The sequence below is a fragment of the Aptenodytes patagonicus genome, chromosome 1 (genome assembly GCF_965638725.1).
Source record: "Aptenodytes patagonicus chromosome 1, bAptPat1.pri.cur, whole genome shotgun sequence".
Classification (NCBI taxonomy): domain Eukaryota; kingdom Metazoa; phylum Chordata; class Aves; order Sphenisciformes; family Spheniscidae; genus Aptenodytes; species Aptenodytes patagonicus.
In genome coordinates this window covers 159,357,132-159,377,896 of record NC_134949.1, presented here as the reverse complement: position 1 = coordinate 159,377,896, position 20,765 = coordinate 159,357,132, and the positions used below count along the sequence as shown (strand labels likewise).

Here is a 20,765-nt window from a genome sequence, read left to right as displayed (position 1 = left end):
GGTGGCTGGGGCTGCCTCGCCGCAGCCTGCACTGCGCTGTGGTGGTCCGAGTAGGGCTTGTGCTGTTGGTGTTGTAGTATATTAATTAAGCATCCCGGAATTAGAGAAACAAAGCGGTCCCCTGGTATGAAGAAGATGTTTGAGATGTGGGGGTTTGTTGACTGGTGTTACCCGCAATGGTTAATCACACGGACTGTAAAATAGGATGTTTTTACCGCTTGTGGTGTTTATTTACTCTTTGTATTTTACTGGGGCTGGACTATCAAGATAAATTAGCCAGCTGTGTTGTCTGTAGATTTGTTGGTTGTTTTTTTTTTTTTACTTCTGTTTCTTTTTGTATCTACAAAAGGAAGGAGACTTACGAGTTTAGTGCAATCCAAAAGCCAGAAAGAAAGATTCGTTTAAAGATATTTTTAGCTGAAAACCTTGAAAAAAGAACGTAAAACTTTATCTTGATAGACTTGGCAATGGATTTGCTCTTGCAAACCCTTTATTTAATTTTTAAAGCCAGTCTGATTTAGTGATTTCAGAATGACTGAGAATGAATAATAAAGGCTCAGGAAGCAAATAAAAAGAAACCAAATTTATTTTCTAAAAGATCTATAGCTTGCCTCTTTATGACAATCTTCAAATGCTTTTCGGACTTTGTTAGTACACGTACAGCCTTTCTGGTTTGGGGAGTGGAACAGTCAAAATAATGTTCAGTAGCAGGGTCTCTGTTTATTAAACGTACTTACCCAGTGCAAGTTTGGTTAGCGTATTGAAAAATAAAGAATACTATTCTAAACAAAAGTACACATCTTGTCATGTAGGTAGGAAGGGAAAGGCAAAAATTTGATTTAGACCCCAATTCAAGAAGGTGCTAGAGCACGTGCCTAATAAAGGCACAGTCGTAGGGTAGAGGATCGAGCACTCTTTTAGCGCTTGTTGATGTTGGATGTCATTTCTTGTGTTTTGGGCCTGGCTGCTACCACACAACCCTCTTTTCTGTCCTTATCCCTTCTGTAAGGAGGTCTGGGCCTCATCCACATCACTTTTTTCTGTTGAACTTTGAAATTCCTGTGTTTCAGATGGCTTCCGGAAGTGATGTGCTTCACTGATTCAGGACTGGACTATACAAAAGTAATTACAGAAGTTGCGTGGAAAGGCTTTTTTTAATGACAAAGATGTCTGTAAAATCAGTCTTGAAGGCAGCCACCTGTGTGCACTGTTGAGGCTTTGCAGGAACTTCAAAATAGATACCAGGTTTAATCATCTTAAAATGTACATCTACTTGAAACTTTTAATACAGTGCTCCTTTCAAGATGAAAGTTGTTGTCAATTGCTATTTCTAACAAAATTACCCTGCTGGGTAAATCTATAACAACTTCATTAGGAAGTATTCAGCATGGTTACTTAAGAGAAGTTTAAATCCCGAGTAGATCAGAAGAGAACTTACCTCTTCTTTCCTAAAGGGTCTCCTTTACCTTGCGCTTCTGTTCAACAAGTTCTGCAGGCACAGGACATTGGCAGTGCTCTCCATCTCAGTAGACAGGTGGTAGGGAAGGTTTCTTGAGCCTTAAGAAACCTCAGCCGTGCTTTTTTCCCCCCTGTGTGTGTTATTGGCTGAACGCTGAAGCTACGAGTCTTGAGGGGTTTTTATGGGTTACTGCAAAATGCTTTTGATCTGTGACAAGCTGGGGTCGGGAGGGAGAAGGAGGAAGAGAAGGGACTTGTGGAGTAGATGTTCTGTGAGCCCTTTGAAACTGGACACCTATTATATGTTTGTCAGCAAGTCGGTGGGATGAAGTGACCCAAGTGATCTCTTGGAGACCTGTGTCCTCTAAGCTGAGGAAAGCACGTACTCCTGTTATATGGTCACTGAACAAAGACACTGTCCTAGGAGGTTTCTCCAGAGAAAGGTTTTTGACATTCCAAGTTCTGATTTCAAGAGAAACTGCTAATATTCTAATGCTTGTTTCTGCGATAAATAAATTCAAAAATAAACAGAACATGCCATGTATTCACTGACCTTCAGAAGGTAGCATATATTTTGCTTCTTTCAACTGAATTAGTCTAGGAGTTAGAATCCTAACTCCTGCGTGCTTGGCCATGGGTACCTCTGAGTTAAACAAATGGTATTTGCATAGTGTCTTCATGCTGGTGGCAGTGTCTTGTGCAAGAATAATGCATTGGTGAGATGGGAGTTTGGGTTTATCATGAGAACAATTTGAGTAAGAGGAGATTGATAAATCTGGGGTCGGGGATAAGCCTATCGGGCTGATAAGCCCCTTAAAATAGGGGATCAAGCATGTAACCACCTCGTTCTCCACACAATGCTGCGTAGCACTTTCAGCTTCTATTGTGTTTCAGGCTTAATTTAAAAATGAAACCTAGCTTGTCGTTCTCGGGTCTTGAGAAGAATCTCTGAAACGTGGTCAGAGTGGAAAGAGATACAGACTGTGAACAGCTTTAGAGATGTAAACTGCTCCCCATGCCATTTTAGAGGACACCACGTTCAGGCCAGTATGATTATTTGATTTCTCATGGATGGAAGGAGAAATGAGTGCGAAAGAAAACTTTGGTGTGTGGGGGCAGGAGAAGAAATTTAGATACCTAATTCCAAAAGCTCAGTTTTCAGGATGTAGGTGGTTTGGTGGGAGTTTTAAAGACTAAGGAAATTATGCTTTTGCTAATAATGATCTCTAGGCAACTAGAATTCTATAATATGGTGCTTTTCTCACATTTACATTAACACTCCTTAGACTCTGATTTTCTTTGGTTATATTCACTGAAGATAGGGAAGATCTTCCACCCACCATTAGGCATGTACATTAGGCATTGTACAAAACGGACAGCAAGCCACTTGACAAATCCAATATGATATTAAAGTTGAGGGGCCTCTGTTTTTTTCCTGTGGTGGATCCAAAGTAGAAACAGTGTGTGTCTAAGATCCAGATTTCTGAAGGACTTGAGATGCAGCTCAGGTTAGGATGCTTGTAGCTGGTGAAGGAGGAGGAAGAACTTATGACTTTGTCCGTACCTCATTTCATACCTGCAAGAAGCTGTTCCCATGCCCTCGTGCTCTGCTCTGGCAGTCTGTGGGCAGCTTGGTGTGCACTGGGCCTGTAGCTCTGGAAGGGGAGAGAGAATTTGGCTGTGTACTCGAAGCTATTGCTGTGCCTATGTGCAGGGTGGTGTAGGCAGGCAGTAGGGAAGGTTACCTAAGTCTTGGGAGAACTCAGCTACCCTCTGTGATGCGTGTGTGTTTACCTTTTTATTCTTTTTGTTAGATGTCTTAAAATATGTTGCACGATTCTGGGTTAATTAACAAAAGATAAACTTTTCTTGTGTGGCTGCCCCAAAAGGAAGAAGGAAGACAGCTGAGGGACTTCATTTAAACTTGTAAGTGTTCCTCAAAAGGGTAGTGGCTCCCTATAGGATGAAAAGTTGAATAAATAAGAAAGCATTTCTCTTACGAAGCACACTTGATTTTTTTTTTTTCTTTCCCTCCTTGGAAGAGGCCTCAGTTTAGCTCTTGCTAAATAGTCTTGCAGTTTCTTTGAAATTAATATTTCCTACATAGTCTGTTGATGGTTTCTAATGCTTTGTGGAAGACTTTTAAATAAAAAATGAGAACATTTATCTTGAAGGACTACTTGGTACTCAAGTTAAGTGTTGATCACAGTAAAGCTCCAAATGAGAAAAAATTTAGTCTTTAGATTGATTTTGATTTAAAACACGTAAGGGTATTCTACATGCCCTAGAGAGAGATGAGAATGTCTGTGGCTTTGTTGCTGCTGCTTTTCCCCCCCATCTTTCTGAACAAAATGTGAAAGGACTCGGGGAGGGGCAAGAGTAGAAATACAGTATCTCGATAGGCAGAACTTGAGTAGCTTAATAGGCTTTACTAAAATCCTAAAATGTTTTATTGTTTTTATTACAACTCATTCTTTGTGGCACTCTATTGGTAATGTATACAAAAGTGGGACTTTTCATCATACGAACTCAGGTTCATCCACAATTGCCTTGGACTCTCTCGAGTCAATGCGAGGGGCCGATGAGCCTCAGGAGATGTGCATCTCTCTTACTCCAGTGAGTGCTGAAGGCACATGGGTCAAGTAGGTTCTTAACTTAGACCTCTCAGTTTAATGTCTGAATTTAGGTGGGAAGAACCTGGACTATGATGTATGTGCGTCTTATGTATTTTACACTTTCCTGGTGTGTAGTGCAATGGGAAGAATGACTGGCCAGTATTGCAAAGCATGAAAATTGGAAAGAATGCTGCAGCCCAGATACATGCACTTAAAATAAGATTCTCATCAGAACAATATTGAGAGGTTTAAATACTATTCAGTGTCTTTTAATCCATTCTAAAATAAAGAAACATTAATTAGTACTATACAGACATTGGTGTCCAGTTTGATCCGATTCTCCTGCAGAGACCTGCGAGGTACATGGATGAGCTCTTACCTCATCAGCTGGACTCCACTATCTCTATGTCTACGGGTGTACTGAGCTTGGTGAATTACTACGTTTAAGCCTGCTTGTTCAGGCTGGATAACATACTGAACAGTTTTTTCTTTGAGAACATTGGAATACAGTGTCATCATGTTTACAGAAAATAAGGGTTTGGAATCTTGGTAGGTGCTAAATTAGGACCAGTTTTCTCCACGTAAATAAATTTTTTTCCCAGTGACTAGATGGAGCAGCGATGAAAGCATGGTAAAACGCTGCAGCGATTAAATGCCAAGTGAGTTAATTCACAGGATAATGTGAAAATATCGCACAAATGGTCTTAGAAGTGAGATATGTTTAAATGCTTATGTTGCACCTGACTAGAAATAATGCCTAGTATAACCTGGGAAATAGCTGAAGAAATTGCACCGCGTGGCAGCAACAGAGATCTAGTAATAGTGTATTGACTCAGAGCAACAGGGACCCTAGGAGTCAGGTTTAACCGCTGTGGTGAAGTGGTTGCAGAATATGGATTTAAGTTTCTGGGATAACTGGATGCCTTATGTAATCTGGTTACATTTGAAGATAATTATTAACTACTTCCTTTGCAGTGCTGTTCTTGAATTAAAGGGGGCTTTTGGGTGGGAAACTGAAGTAAATTCAGTGAAGTGTGTGTGCAGAGTGATTGAAGTAGGACTCTTGCTTTCAAAAACTGCTCTTTTGTCTGAATTTCATAAGCAATAGTTCAGTAAGCGTTTGCACCTTAACTAAGAAGTGGTGTGGAGTGCTACGTAATAATATTACTTATTACTTCTTAGTATTGCATATTAATGCATTATTGGCCCCATATGTAATTACAATTTCAAAGCTAAGATCTCATCCATTTAGTGTGCTGTCAGACCTTGCAGACGGAGCACGCAGCATACCTCATTGATACCAGAATAGCTGGCGATTGTTTGTTGTAAATAGGGGATGGTGACCCCTACCTGACATTCCCTCATCATCATCATCACAGGGGGAGGACAGAGCTTTTACACAGGGACTGTGAATTCACAGTGACCTGTTGTACCTACTGCGTTCTTGGAGACCTCCCCTCCTCCCCAAACTAGAGCACATGCCAAAGCTGTAACATCTGTGCCTGTTTTCATACAGCGGTAAGGAGCTACCACGTTTGTCAGATGTACTCTGCCAAGTCCCCTATGTTCCTGTGTGCTTTGCTGTATTCCCACTAGAGTTATATTTTGATAAATTTAATAAATGGTGTCAGGGAGCAGCAAGAGCAGGGCTGCTGCACAAGAGGGGCCGAGGCAGGAGCCGAGGGTGGCCCCAGCACAGACTCACCGACCATGGCACTGCTTGCAGGGGCTGAACAACAGAACTGGGCACTGGTAACAGGTTCTACCAGCCATCCCTGACCCAGTGAGCAATGAACCTTGTCCCTCTAGGGAGTTCAGTCAGAAGCAAAAGGATCCAGAGCCAGGACTCAAAGCAGGCTGCGATATAGGCCTGCGCAGGGGACAGGGCTGCAGACAGGCATGACAATGGCGTAGCTTACGCAGGGATTGAAGGCCTCAGACTGAATTTACATGCAGCTCTTGGGCCTGTGGGTAGAGGTCCCAGCTGAGGCTGGTCAGGGCCAGTGAGGTCTACCAGTGCCTTCAGGCCTTGACAAATGGATCCAAATTATGCCCTTGCTTTTCCTTGGGTATTTCACCAACTTTGATGTCTGCAATCTGGTTTAAAAAAACCCACAAAGAACAATGCCTGCCCCTCCCCCCCGTCCCAAACTGAACAAACCCCAACAAGCAGTATTGATTTTAGCATTAAAAAAAATGAAATTCAGGAGCAGTTGTTTAGACTTGCAAATGTCGAATGGAAGTTTCATTCTTGTTTTGTTTTCTTGGTACATCAGCCTAGTTTTATGCTAGTTGAGGGCATTAGTTTATCTTTGGATGTCTCAAAATAATAAGGAAAACTAACTGTGGCTGCAGTATCAATGCAGTGATCCAAGTGGACATATATCCATCAAGGATGCTGTGACTATTTGGAACATTTTTACATTAGCTCTTAAGACAAAGAATAAGGTTCCCCCCCCCCCCTCCTTTTTTATTTGATTTTTTCCTTTTTATAGTCAATCTCGGTCAAGTCAATTTTGTGAATGTCTGTGAGCTGCCTCGCGTCATGAAAGTATGAAAAATATACGTAGTGATTATGTCTCAGCCCTCCCATATTTTTTCTCCAACTTCTTTACCCTCTGAGTCCCTGAGCTGTTGGCTTAAAAACCAAGTTAACGTTAATGCTCTTAAAATCAAAATAAAGATGATGAGTGGGTCAGAAAACTAATTAGTTAAAGTAGGATTAAGGTCATAAATGTGTGTCTCTAACTGCATGTTTGGATATAATTATTTCTGGTGATCTTCAGGAGTTTCCATTCCTTAAGGAAAGGCAATAAATTAAACGTTTATTCCTAGAGTAATTTGCTGACTACTGAAGCATAGATCCAGCTGCTTTTCAGTTCACCTTGCACAGGAGCAGGGGAAAACCTACTGGAAGTTTCTGGGATTTTTGTCTCCTTCAGAGGAGACTTCCCTGTCTGCCTCAGTTCTTGAGGTAAAAATGAGAAATTCTGGACAGGAAAACTTTAAACTTTACTGAGTGGCTTTAAGAAGAAAAGATCTATTTATTTAATGTCTCAAGTTTAAGGGTAGTAGAAAGAAATCCCCCAGCTCCCACAGAACTAAAAAAAAAATTATGGAAGTGCTATGAAATGCTTCTTTCGTTAAGACCTCTGTGCGCATGCTGCTTGGGTACCTGTGTGTGTACGCTTGTGCCCATCGTTGCATGCGCGTGCCAGACGGTTGCAGAGGCAGATGCAGCTTGAAAGTACGTACTATGTACTACATACGTTATTTACAAGCAGCACATGCTTTAGTACAGCTGTAACTGTTTGCTGCTACCTGTGTGACAAGGAGGATGTATGCACTGAACCTGTCGGGTTTAGCAGCTATAGAAAAACTTGAGTGATTTGCTTTTAACTCTATTACCCGTCCTCTGACAAATGTTGCAAAGCCTGAAAAGCCTGGGAGCAGCCAAAGGGAGAATTGAGGAAACTGGCAGTATGTTGGCTAAAATAAAATTACTATCTTTAAACTGGTAAGAAGATGCACCTTGCAGTAATATTTGAAGAATGTTTTATCTGGAAATCCTCTCTTCTGTTGAAGGAGTAATGTAATAAATGACAGAGCAAGTACTTAATCTGTCATAGGTGATTCCTGGGAGATCTGGTACTAAATAATGTGAGCTGGTTCTGGGGGTTTTTTTGGTTTGTTTTTAAATGGATAACCCTTTTATATCAAGCAAGCTCTTTTTATGGCATTTACCTTCTTCAGGTCTGTAAAACTGTCACCTTTAAATGTAATGTAGAGGACCTCTACATGTATCACCGTTAATATGCGTGTTCTGGAGTGATGCTTTCACTCAAGCTAATCAGCAGCTAGAAACAGATACGCTAGAAACACTTGAATGTGATGCTTGTAGGATAAATGGAGACCGTGCATCTCTTCCTTATCCAAAAAGCATTAAATTTACCTGGAGAGATCTACATCTCCCCTGCTTGGCCTTGGCGTTTTCCAGATAGACTTGGAAAAGCTTGTTCAAGTCCCTTGTGCTTGGAGGTTTGGGCCATTTTTTTTGTTGCCCACATGCCCTCTGGAAGAGAGCGGGAACAAACCTGTTTCTACATGTGGTGTAATTTCCTGAAGAAATGATACCTTGCTAGCACTTTGCAGAATTCCCAAATACTGGTTAGCAACTGTAAGTATTTGGAAATCTCAACCTGCTTCCCTATGTAGAAGAAATCTTTTACAGTTAATGGTGATTTAGTTGTAATTTCAGGAAGGGTGTGATTTTTATTTATGTAAAGGAGTAAAAACACTGTGGTTCTCTGGCATTTGTATATGTAAATTGAGAAACCTGCAGGTGTTTCAGAACATGCTTGCTCTCTTAGCTGTAAGCACAAATAAGCCTGGTAATTAGCTCTATCTAGGTTAAGGGAACCATTGCCCCTTTCTTCTGCTCAGGAAGAGGGCGGCCCCAAAGGACCTGGGCGCTGTGTCAGAAACCAAAGCATCTCTTCTTCCTGCCATGTTTCCAGTGTCAAGGTTTCCTTCAGTTAATCTGTTTATGAAAATTTCAAACTGTAATTTCAGCCCCCCATATCATGGGAATCATAACATCTTATTCTTCTTTATTGGTATTTTTTTTTATTCTTACATTATTTCTCTTTTTGACAGTTCATGTTCTGGGGTGTTCTTTCACCTAGTTAAACTGGGTTTCAGAGGATACTTTTAAGATAAATATTGACTTGTTCTGCTGAAAATACAGTGATATTGATATTTTTTGCCTTTATGCAGTTGTTAAGATCATGTGTAATTTGATATTTGCATATTGTTTGGGGTTTTTTGTGATTAGCTCCCTGACCTAAGATATAAGCATTTTGAGAAACTACAGGGGACTCCTGAAGTTTTTATTTTGGGTACAATACCATGGATGGCTTTTATGAACTGCATATGATACCATAGATGGCTATTATAAACTGTGTATTTTTTTCTTTAAATAAAATCGAAGATATGATAATCTGTATGTAACTGTCAATCTTAACATTATTTGAGCCTTTTCTTTCAAGTAGCTAGGTTTTTTTCTTACTTGTTGGAGAAAATTATTTTCTGTTTGTTTTTAAATTTCAGAAATCAACTTACAGCATTTTCATGTCTGACTACTGGTATTGGAGGTTGATCCCATGCAAAGAAACTGGAAGCTGCAACTGTTTTGCAACAGCCAACCAGTCTAATGAAGAGAAAGAAGAAGATACAAACCATCAGGTTGTGGTGTCAGATATCATGCAGCTTGTGCGAGATAAGCAGGAGGTGCCAGAAAGCACAGCAGGTGAGAAAAATATAATATATTTTGAAAATTATCCAGCTGTGCCAATTATGCCAAACTGTGTTAAGAAGAGGACCGATGGCTTTAAGAATTTTAGCAATGGTGTATCATCACTAGCAATGAGACTAGGGCAGGGAGCCCAATTAAAGGAATAGCTAAGTATTCACTTGGAGGAGCGTGATGTCACCACAAACCAAACGTTTAGTAGCAGCCAGTGAAGAGTGAAGACCTTTACTCGGGAGGACTGATGCTTGTTCTAAGAAACTATAATAATTCCATAAATTAATTGATTAGCAAAAAATAGTCATCCCAGAGAAACCTGACCTACCTTCCTATAGTTTTAAAGTCATACTCTAGAGAAACTGCTGAGAAGCAAGTACAAAATACCTCTGCACCTTATCACATTGCTTTTGTTGCCATAGTCCATAAGCAGAAAACTGTAGTGAGTGCTAGTTTATAGTTACAGGGATTAAGAATACGTATTTTGCTGTACCATCTGATCTTACCTTTACCCATGCAGGAGGCTGTTGCATTCATATATGAACTATGTGACCTTTGCCTTGGTACTAGTGCAGATGGACTATAATTCTGTGATTTGATTAGCAGTTGCATCTGACAGCAACTGGTCTTTATTAACACATCTCCATTTCATTTTGTTAAATAAATTTTTAAAAACCCTCCTAGGTAATTAAAAAATATCTACACATATTCATGCAAACCTCTCCAAGCTGGAAAGATGATCCAAAACTGGAAAGGTGAAATTCTCTAGAATGCATTTTTGCATTTAATATACAATTACAAGGCAGGATATGACTCCTTCATAATAAAAGAAAAAAAGCTCATTCTTTCAGCCTGAATGAGCTGATGATGTTGGTGCTACTACAGAATGATTCATTTTCTGCCGTGGCTTAACAGGAAGTAGTTATTAGAGTAATCATTTTATTTGTGTACTAGTGAGGTCTCAGCCAGAGTACGAGATTTCTTTTGAAGGCAACAAAAAACCCCCTGCAGAAATTCCAGAGGAGGATGTCAGGATTGGTCCAGAGGTTTACAAACTATGACTTCTCTGTCATAGGAAATAAGGAGGGTGTATCTAGACTACAAGAGAAAACAGGAGGAAGAGCACATACATTCTGACTTTCTAGTGGAGATCTTTGTAAATTATGGAGGAAGGTGGACATCTGCTTGTTTTAATTTTCTTGTTGTCCATATCGAATAGAATAAGAACAAGAAAATGCAAACTTGATTTCTGCAGAGAAGATTTAGACCTAATTGTGGGGTTTGTCAGACAGACTACTTAAAGAGCTTGTGCAGTCTCTAGCCTATTCTTAATGAAATCTCGAGTGAAACAAACCACTGCTGGAGGTGAAGTAGGTGTACGTGATTCCACCTCAGTGCTTTGAGCTAGACTAGGAGATTTAAAGAAGCTCTTTTAGTACGTTGCTTCCGTGATGGAAGAACAAACAAACAAGTCCTGGGAAGGCAGGCCTGGAGTATGAAGCCAGAGGAAAGGTAGTTCTGTCTTGTGTCATCTGGAGGATTTAAAATGGCAAATTGCTGCTCTCCCTCTCCAGAAATTCAGAAGAGAGCTGTGTTAGGTTCAGACTAAGGTACGTGTGTATTCTCTGTTGATATAACAGTGAATCAACGGTTGACTGGTTGATCTACAAAGGAAGCTTAGTAAGCTGCATGGATCAGAGCGAATGCAGTGAAGGTGGACCAGGAACTGAGTGTATATACATACTTCATAGGCATGGGACTGCCTATAATAACCTGCACATACTTGGCTATGCTAAATTCACCTTTTACCTGTGGCTGCTGTCCTTCTGTCACTGAAGTCCATGTGAAAGGAATACGAGGTTTAGTGAAAGAAGTTCTGGACTAAGTTTCCTGGCCCGAGATGTAGCAGATTTTTCATTGAGGATTACATCCATGCCTGGCTTGAATTGCAAGCCATTAATCGAAACTGAAAAGCAACTGATAATACTCTTTATGCCTGGAAAAAGTGGGATGTAGTTTTCAAAAAAATGTATGTTTGTTTTCTTTCAACTAGAAGAAGAGCACAGCATGTAGACAGGCAAAGGAGCTTTCCCAGAGCTAGGTATGAGAAACTCAGCTGCAGACAATTTTCTGGTAAAGTTATTAAACTTCAAAACTAAATTCAGTATGAAGGCTCTTTCTATGTCATAACTAATACTGTTGCTAGTACCGAGGATTGAATGTATCATTGTGTTTGTGGCCATTTTATTGGGCTTTGATTTTTAACAAATTATTGCTCTTAATTGATGCAATCTGCATGTTAATATTTTCTGACTTTACCAAGGGACTGCTAAAAAGAGTCTGCTCTGAAAAGAACTACAGCGGCATAACATGGTGAATATTTAAAATGGGCAGTTTGTACGTTGGGTACGTTGTGGGATGAGCAGTTGTTTTGCTCTAGTTCTAATACTTGTTCGAGTACTTATTTCAGGAAAAGAAGCAAGTATTTTTGTGGTTGGTAAAGAAAGCCATAGTGCCTTGTTATGTGAAACTAAGCCTTATAGTCTTCTGGTGGGAAAAGGCAGAAAGAAATGCTGCTGTGGAAAACAAACTCCAGCAATATTGTTGGAGTCTTTTCCCTTCTCTATTTTTGGCTTCTGTAAGTGAATGTGAGGGGTCTTAGTCTCTCATGCAGATTAATAGTACTGTAGGATTGAGAGCATCTTGCTGCTCTTAGTTAAACCATATGTTGCTGTTTCTGAAGTTTTAACGCCTCTGTTCCCTCCCCAGGAACTCATCTGCTATGCTATTGATGCTATATTAATAGCAATATTTTTACTGCAGCGATTTCCTAGAAGTTATAATTAAGATCAGGTCTTCATTGTGTCTGTGAGTTTACACACTTTTGCTTGAGAACATGTTGCATCTTGGAAGTCTTAAAAGCCTAGCTTGAAAGCGATGGATGAAGAAGCATGCAAAATTCAGCTTGAGGCAGAGCACAACCAAGATGGAAGCATGATAACATCTGACCAACTTGTGTGTGCTATTGCCTCATTTCAAATTGTGTGTGTAATGCATCCTTCCCCCTCTTGTCTTCAGAAGAGGCTGGAAAATGGAAAGATAGTGGAGAAAGGATGGAGGCATGAAAGACAGTCATAAGTCTTGAAAAACATAAAAAAAAAAATCCAATATTTCTAGAATTTCTCAGTGCCTGTTATGTTGTTCTACCTGGTTGGGGTTGGACTTCAGGAGTGCTGTGCTTGGAGGCCTGTTTACATAACAGTGGGGTTTTTTTTGAATAGGGCTTTTCTGCTCTGGAGATGGTCCCCTTCAAATGGTTGACACCTTTTCTTCGTTTGTTTTTTCCTTTGTTCAGTTCAGATCTGTTTGGAATATAATCTTTTCACACAGGGTTTTTTAGCCTCCTGCCATGATGCTAAAGCAATAGGGAAGCAAAGGAAACCTTTTGTGGTATCAAGATTTGCTAGTGTGATGCCTTGGGAACTGTAGTTGCTGATGTTGTAGCCAACAGCCATGAGGATGCTACAGTCAAAGCTTTTATGAAAGTAGGAAGTCTTCCCCTGGAAGACAGGGACGGTGAGCAGGATGGACCCCCCATAATCCAAGAGGAAGCAGTTAATGACCTGCTACGCCACCTGGACACTTGCAAGTCTATGGGGCCGGATGGGATCCACCTGAGAGTGCTGAGGGAGCTGGCGGAGGAGCTCACCAAGCTGCTCTCCATCATTTATCAGCAGTCCTCGTTAACGGGGGAGGTCCCGCACGACTGGAGGCTTGCCAATGTGACGCCCGTCTACAAGAAGGGCCGGAAGGAGGATCTGGGGAACTACAGGCCTGTCAGCCTGACCTCGGTGCCAGGGAAGATTATGGAGCGGTTCATCTTGAGGGCGCTCACAAGGCATGAGCAGGACAACCAGGGGATCAGGCCCAGCCAGCATGGGTTCATGAAAGGCAGGTCCTGCTTGACCAACCTGATCTCCTTCTATGACCAGGTGACCCGCCTAGTGGATGAGGGAAAGGCTGTGGATGTGGTCTACCTGGACTTCAGCAAGGCCTTTGACACTGTTTCCCACAGCATTCTCCTAGAGAAGCTGGCGGCTCACGGCTTAGACAGGTGTACTCTTTGCTGGGTAAAAAACTGGCTGGACGGCTGGGCCCAGAGAGTTGTGGTGAATGGAGTTCAATCCAGCTGGCGGCCGGTCACGAGCGGTGTTCCCCAGGGCTCAGTTCTGGGGCCGGTCTTGTTCAGTATCTTTATGAATGATCTGGATGAGGGGATCGAGTGCACCCTCAGTAAGTTTGCAGACGACACCAAGTTGGGCGGGAGTGTTGATCTGCTCGAGGGTGGGAAGGCTCTGCAGAGGGACCTGGACAGGCTGGATCGATGGGCCGAGGCCAGCTGTACGAGGTTCAACAAGGCCAAGTGCCGGGTCCTGCACTTGGGTCGCAACAACCCCATGCAGCACTACAGGCTTGGGGAAGAGTGGCTGGAAAGCTGCCTGGCGGAAGAGGACTTGGGGGTGCTGGTCGACAGCTGGCTGAACATGTACTCGGCACTGGTGAGGCCGCACCTCAAATACTGAGTTCAGTTTTGGGCCCCTCACTACAAGAAGGACGTTGAGGTGTTAGAGCGTGTCCAGAGAAGGGCAAGAAGGCTGGCGAGGAGTCTGGAGAACAAGTCTTCTGAGGAGCGGCTGAGGGAACTGGGGTTGTTTAACCTGGAGAAAAGGAGGCTGAGGGGAGACCTTATCACGCTCTACAACTACCTGAAAGGAGGTTGTAGGGAGGTGGGTGTCGGTCTCTTCTCCCAAGTAACTAGAGATAGGACGAGAGGAAACGGCCTCAAGTTGCGCCAGGGGAGGTTTAGATTGGACGTGAGGAAAAATTTCTTTACTGAAAGAGTGGTTAAACATTGGAAGAGGCTGCCCAGGGAAGTGGTGGAGTCCCCATCCCTGGAGGTATTTAAAAGACGAGTAGATGCGGCGCTTAGGGACATGGTTTAGTGGGCATGGTGGTGTTGGGTTGACGGTTGGACTCGATCATCTTAGAGGTCTTTTCCAACCTTAATGATTCTATGATTCTGTAAGGGGACTATCATGACTCTGCCCAGGTTTTGAGGAATCCAAGGATACAGGTGACTGCTGACTGAAGTATGAAGTCTCCCTGGTTCAAACTTACCTGAGAAGACATACTTCATGTGTAGAAAAAAAATTTTAAACCATTTTAATTTATAAAATGGGTGTCTTTTTACCATTTTACATGATTGTTAGGATTTTGCATGAGAAAGTACAAGGCAGCTGAAAAGACAGCTGAGTGACTGTGTGATGTGCCAATTCTAACACTTGTAACAGTGCTGCAAAACACACCATCAGTTGTTGCACTCACAGGCACTTGAAATGCTCATCTGTTACATTCACGTGCTCTTGGAAAGAAATGTGCTTGGTATCATCTCAAAATGTTAAATTGCATTGTTTTCCATACATAAACACCTTTTAGGCACTGCTCAATGGCATGACTGAAGCTGACAGCTTTGACTGAATTATATACCTGCTACAGCGTCACTGTCTGGAACAGTGTGGTCAAGTTCTGTTATCAAGACCACTGATGGCTCATCACCTGCATCAGACAGGGAAAAAACCAACAACATGCTGTCTCTTAAACACTTGTACATCCTGGTAACTCCAGTTATACTCTGAGCCCAGAGTATAACTTCAGTTATACTCATTAGCACCTTGCTTCCACTACTCACAACTGTATAAATACAAAATTTCGGTAGTAATGTACGAGGGAAACATTGTAGGCATTTATTATTATTATACTGTTTCAAATTAAGTGACTTTTCAGAAAAACAATAGCTAATGCTGTTTGGATCAAGTCCATTCCATTCCTTGATGATTACAAATACAACCTTTTAAAAATCTTAACTAAAAAATAAGAAACTTAAATGATCTCTTAGAAGCTGCTTTTAGTGGTAGCTGAAAGAGTGCCAGGATTAATCCAGTGCATTTTTGGGGAGAAGTCCTCCATTTATGCAATATATTTGGAAAGTTCCTTGATTCTTGGAGCTGCTTTATATTCTCCGAGAAGCCTTATCATGCTCAATATCTCACTAGAATTTTAAATTTAGTTTGCAAAGCTGTTTACATTACACCATACCTCAAGTAACATGATGAAAAGCTTTTTTCAAGGGATTACTTATAAAACTAGATTAGTACAGCTAGCAGGTATATGTAGAAAATGAGGCTATGAACATCATACCAAGTATTTTTGATGAGGTTGTTTGCATACTCAAAAAAAAAAAAAAAATTAAAATGTCAAGACCAAAATTTGCGAGGCAGTTGGAGGTTTCTTCTGTGTTAGAATTCCATATGCAGCTGTGACAAGACCACTTTTTTCATGGGAGTCACCACAGTGTGCTGTCATCTGATTAACATTGGTACGTCTTCTGTGGAGTGAAGACTATAGACTTCTCAGCCTGTCCGTGCAGACGCTAAATAGCCCATGACCTTTTTTGCCTTCAAAAACAAGCCAACTAGGGCGGGAGTCCCTAAGCTATAATGTACGAGCCACTTGGTGATACACGGTCCAGCACAGAGCTGGGAGCTATTGCTGTCCCTGGTGGTATCTGTCATAATGCTCAAGGAGGGGGGACTTGGGATTTATTTTCTTTTTTTTATGAACATAGAACTGGGATCACCATAACTGTTGGCAGAGAAAAGTATTTGTTTTGCTGCACCCTTCTCTTTGTCTGCTTGGTAGCAGTGCGTTGTCCCTAAAGGACTGGCTGGATTTTACTGTGGGAGCTTTTAAGTATATCCATGCTGAGCTTTCTGTTTGGTACTAGTAGTTTGATTGATGTGAAGTACATGTCCAAGTAAGGTATAGCAGATATGTGTGCACAGTTAGCATTTCTCAGCGTTCGAGGCTATTTGCTTAGGGTGGAACTCAATTTTATAAATAAATGTCTTTACAGGCCTGTTCCTTTACTGGCTGCTGTAGGACTGGTATCAGTCTCAGCACATGCTTATGAGCCAATGTTTTTATGTGTTTGTTAGTTAAAAGAAATGCTTTATATTAAAACTGAATTTCTACTGAAGAAACTTGGTAAATTCTTACAAGTTTAACTTCTCAAAATGAGACACTTTTAAAGCTAATTGGAGTAATGTGTCTAACAACATGTCAAGGAGAACCTTTGCATGGTAAACCTCATCTGTATTGTGTTGCTGCTTCAAGTAATAGAGAAATGAAATCCCAGCTTGATTAAAATCAGTAGGAGTCTTGTCAGGATTTTTGTCTTAAGACTTTTAAGCTATGCAGGTTAACCAGCCTCTTAAATGAAATTAATTTTAAACACCTTACTCTAATTCCTTCTTTCCTGGGAATTACAGCAAATACGGAATATATAAAAATAACTTCTTTTTCAGCTAGCAGCATTCAGTTCAAGAAGTTAGAGCAGTAAAGCTCCATTAGTGTAAAAAGGCATTGCCAGCTAAAAATGAGCTATGGAGAGGTATTTCAGTAATGTCAGCAATAAAATTCAGAGTGTATGTATGCATGTGCGCATATATATATGTCTGGAATTTGGTGCCGCACTTGATGAATTGTCAATTCAACTGCTGTTTGCTGTCCTGCCTGTGTGGGTATTTCATACAGTAACAGAGAAAGAATGCAGCTTAAAAAAAAAAAAAAAAAAGACATTTTCAGGAAACAGTGCTGCCTGAAATTACTGTTAGCCTTTACTAACTGCTAGTCATCTTTCTTCTTCTTTTTTTTTTTTTTTTTTTTTTTTTTTCCCTTTGGCCAGACCACTAAGATAAAGTTGAAGAACCCATGGTACCATCTGCAGCTATAGGGAAGGCATGAAAGCATTTTTAATTTTTCTTCAAAGTTCCCTGAACCCAATTGGGAAAGATTTTAGGGAGATATTCCAAGTACTGTGTGCTGCAGTGGCTTATACTGATCCGTTGCAACTTTTAATGGCGTATTAGGTGTATTGGAAATACCTTTGCTGCATTGTTGCACTTCCTACTACTTTTTCCCTGTTTTCTGTTGTAATAAGCAGCCCAGCCACAGCATTTGTTATTTTTCCCTTTCTATTCTCCCATTTCCTAGAGAGCCTTTTGCTTTTCAGAAAGAGTTTGGCTGGGGTTCCTTGTTAGCTTTGAGATCACATGAACCTGGGAGGTATAGCTGGAGCTCTGCCAGCCTGACTGTCAGCCTTCATTTCGCTGCCTGTTCTGTGCTTGGAGAGCTCCTTGCCAAGGGAGAGGCAAACACCAATAATCTGTACAAAGAAGCAAGGGCTTTTTAAGATTAAGTTAGGGGGAAGCTATACCTGCTTTGTTCTGCGTCGTGGTCAGAACGCTTTCATGGTAAGATGTGATGCATGTAAACTGAAATTTGGAGTTTCCTCAAAGAGTGGCATTTTTATGTTGCATAGGGAGGTATGAAATTATTCTCTAGCAACATTAAGCTCATAAAAGTTAATACAACTTTCTTGGGTTTATATATTTTAATATTTTGTAGTTATAGATGTTCTTTTGTTTATAATCTACTTGAAATATATAGCCATTTAATCAGAAGAGAAAGCAATAACAGTTTATTATGAAAATTAATAGCTGTTGTGATATCTCTGAATGTAGTGAATCTTTCTCTTTTGATTTAAATCATGCTTCATTTTTCAGATATTCTGCATGCAGGATGAAACATTAGATACTTGCTGGAACTAAAGTAGGAAAGCTTTGTCAATTCTGTTTAGTCCCTGACATGAGTACCTTTGTGCTTTTGGTGCCTCAGGTGGCTCCAAAGAAATTGGAAAAGTGCTTAAGCAGCAGTGTAATTGAAATTCAGGAGGGGTTACATGTCTAACCTGTTTAGGCATTCTGTAAATCCCATTTTTCTGCATCTGTAGGCAGTGGATATCTTTGTAAATCTGCTTGATTATAATATCTAAACAGGAAAATACAAACTCTATTATAGAAACTGGCTTATTCTTCTGACAGGGTAGTGTATGACCTTAGACATCTCATGCCTCCGATGTGCCCCCAGTGTAATGAAGAGCAGTCGCATGGCAAGTTTAGAGTTCTTCCTTGTTTGTTGCCTCCTCTGCTTCTGTAACAGCAGACTTCTTGCTGGATTTGGCACTCGCTCTTAAGGCCATGAAGATGGAGAAGTTGTGAATGTAGACGTTAGGTCTTGCATAGGTGCAATAGGTGCAATAGAAGCCATCTGAGCTACAAGGATTCACGTGCTGCCTTAATATCATTTCAATGCCACCTACGCATCTGTAGGGTAAAAAGTGGTGGATTAGATTAACTCACTAGCTTCCAGCTGGACCATTTGTCATGGAAATGAATTGCTTTGCCTCTGTTCTAGCTAATACCCAGATTAGATGTTGGGTTCAGTTGTTGCCTCTGGCACTGAGGAATTACTCAGGGCTGTTTCATGCAAATGCACAGATTTGCTGGGGTTAATCAGTGCACCCTCTTTGAGTGTTTAGAAAGTCAATCCATCACTACATAGGAGGAGGGAGCTTTGGTAACAGAAATATTGGAAAATAATGAAATAAACTATTTAAGATTTTTTTTTCAAGTCTGTTTTTGCATTTTGCTATAGCTACAACAGGTGTTTATGTCCACAAACATAAACACAGATTTCTATGTGCGCAGAAATCTTCCTACCACTGAAAATAGCTGTCTAGGAACTCCTTTTGTTCATTATTCACAGGTACAAACTGCAGACTAGATGCGTGCTGATACGGCTGGGTTTCTTTGCTGTTGAAAATTGTGCTGGTTTAGAGTTGACTAGAATTGGTTAAATGGCCAGCTGCCGAAGGAAAACCTTTTCCTCCAGCTAAAGTTATTGTGTTTTTTTTAATTGCTAGAGGCTAAAGAGAGTTTATTTAATTTGGACATGCAATTTAAGTTACTTAGTGAGCAGTTTTATTTTCTCAGCTCAGCTTATCAGATCTGCTTAAGCCTATTTGTTGATCATAAAGTACATTAGAAAAATTGTGATTCTTTAAAATTATTTGTTGCGCATAATTAGATTATTGCTTGTAGTCTTAAAATGTCATCTAAACTAATTATTGAACAGATTAATATATTTTCCATTGACCATTACTGAACAACTTCTTATGTAGGGAGGAGGAGGGAAATAAATTTGATATTGCATCTGGAGTCTGTCAATTTAAGCTTACTGCTGTCAAATTTGGGTGACCTGTTTTGCAAAGTCTTACCTGGGGAAATGTACTTTTGCTAATTACTAAGTGTGTGGAGGGAAGGAAGGCTCTGTGGTAGCCCTGCAGCACACGTGACTTCCATCCAAAGAATCATCTTGGGGCAAAACAGCTACGCTGAAAATGGGTTGACTCAGTTTCTTTTAGGGAAAGCAGCAGTGGAAAATAAGCTGCCTGGGATTAACTGCTGCCAAGGAGACCTGTTCAAAAGGTGGAAGTTCCAGGGAAAACCAAATCAATGTTGCTTCTGCTGAAGTTTCTGGGAGGTGGGGAGCAGGTCCTTGAAAAACCAGGCAGTCTTGCCAGCAGCTTCTGTTTCCAGTAAGGTGTGTGGATATATGCATGATGATGTGTGTGTGCAGAGAAGGTATTGGGGACCTCTGTAATGCTGTCAGGACTTGCCAAAAAATCCAATTGGAACAAGGCTGGTGGGCCTAAAGCAGAGTCAGTTCTCTTAACGCTGCCTAAAATCCTCTTCACTAGCACTCTGTGTCCTGAGGAGAGTTTTCTTCCAGGAGAAATCCTGGAAGTTTCTTTTTCCACATAGGCAGGGCTTGCAGTCAGAGGAATGGGGGGAAAAAATACAGCAAAAATGTCCCATTACACATGTTAAGGAAGCTGTTTTACTTTTTTCCCCTCCCTATTACTGCTTATTTTGAGAAACACCTCTCATTTTAGAACATACACTATACATTCTAGAACTATACTATATATAGAAATTTGCTGTTCTGTCTGTGTGCTGTAGTATGCTTTTGTATAGTTCCAGCTCTGAGCAATAGTACGATGTGGTGTATCGCTTACCCTGGCATATTTCATTCCACAGAGATCATCTGTGCCTGCGCTTTTCACTGTTGCAAAACACATTTACGTTGGAAGGCTATAAATGAGATTCTAGAAGGTACCACAATGGCATACATGTGTGCAGCCAGGACCGGTCCCAAAGGGAGCAGCTGGGTTGCTTTCCCATTTTACTAACTGGTGTGGCTCCAGCAGGGCTGCTGGGCTTGCTTTCCTTCACTGCGCTGCAAAGGAAGAGGCTCACCAGCAGCACACAGGAGAAAACAGTGCCAATGTTCAGGGGACTTTGGTAGCATTTAGATGTTTAAGTCCAAGAGGGTGTCCCTTGTTCTCTTTGTAATTCCTTCAGTAG

The 20,765-nt window shown here is 41.0% G+C and overlaps 1 protein-coding gene across 5 annotated transcripts in view; it reads left to right on the top strand.

Annotated features, from left to right (window-relative positions):
- Window positions 1-20,765, top strand: part of MCF2L (MCF.2 cell line derived transforming sequence like) — a 177,442-nt gene that overhangs the window by 535 nt on the left and 156,142 nt on the right. For 4 of the 5 annotated variants that reach the window (XM_076360712.1, XM_076360690.1, XM_076360677.1 and 1 more), the window contains exon 2: window positions 9,183-9,381. In XM_076360712.1, coding sequence (XP_076216827.1) covers window positions 9,204-9,381 — 178 coding nt within the window. In that variant the 5' untranslated portion in view covers window positions 9,183-9,203. Of the gene's footprint in view, window positions 1-9,182; window positions 9,382-20,765 lie in introns of those variants that run through there. The other variant, XM_076360681.1, reaches the window with a different exon arrangement.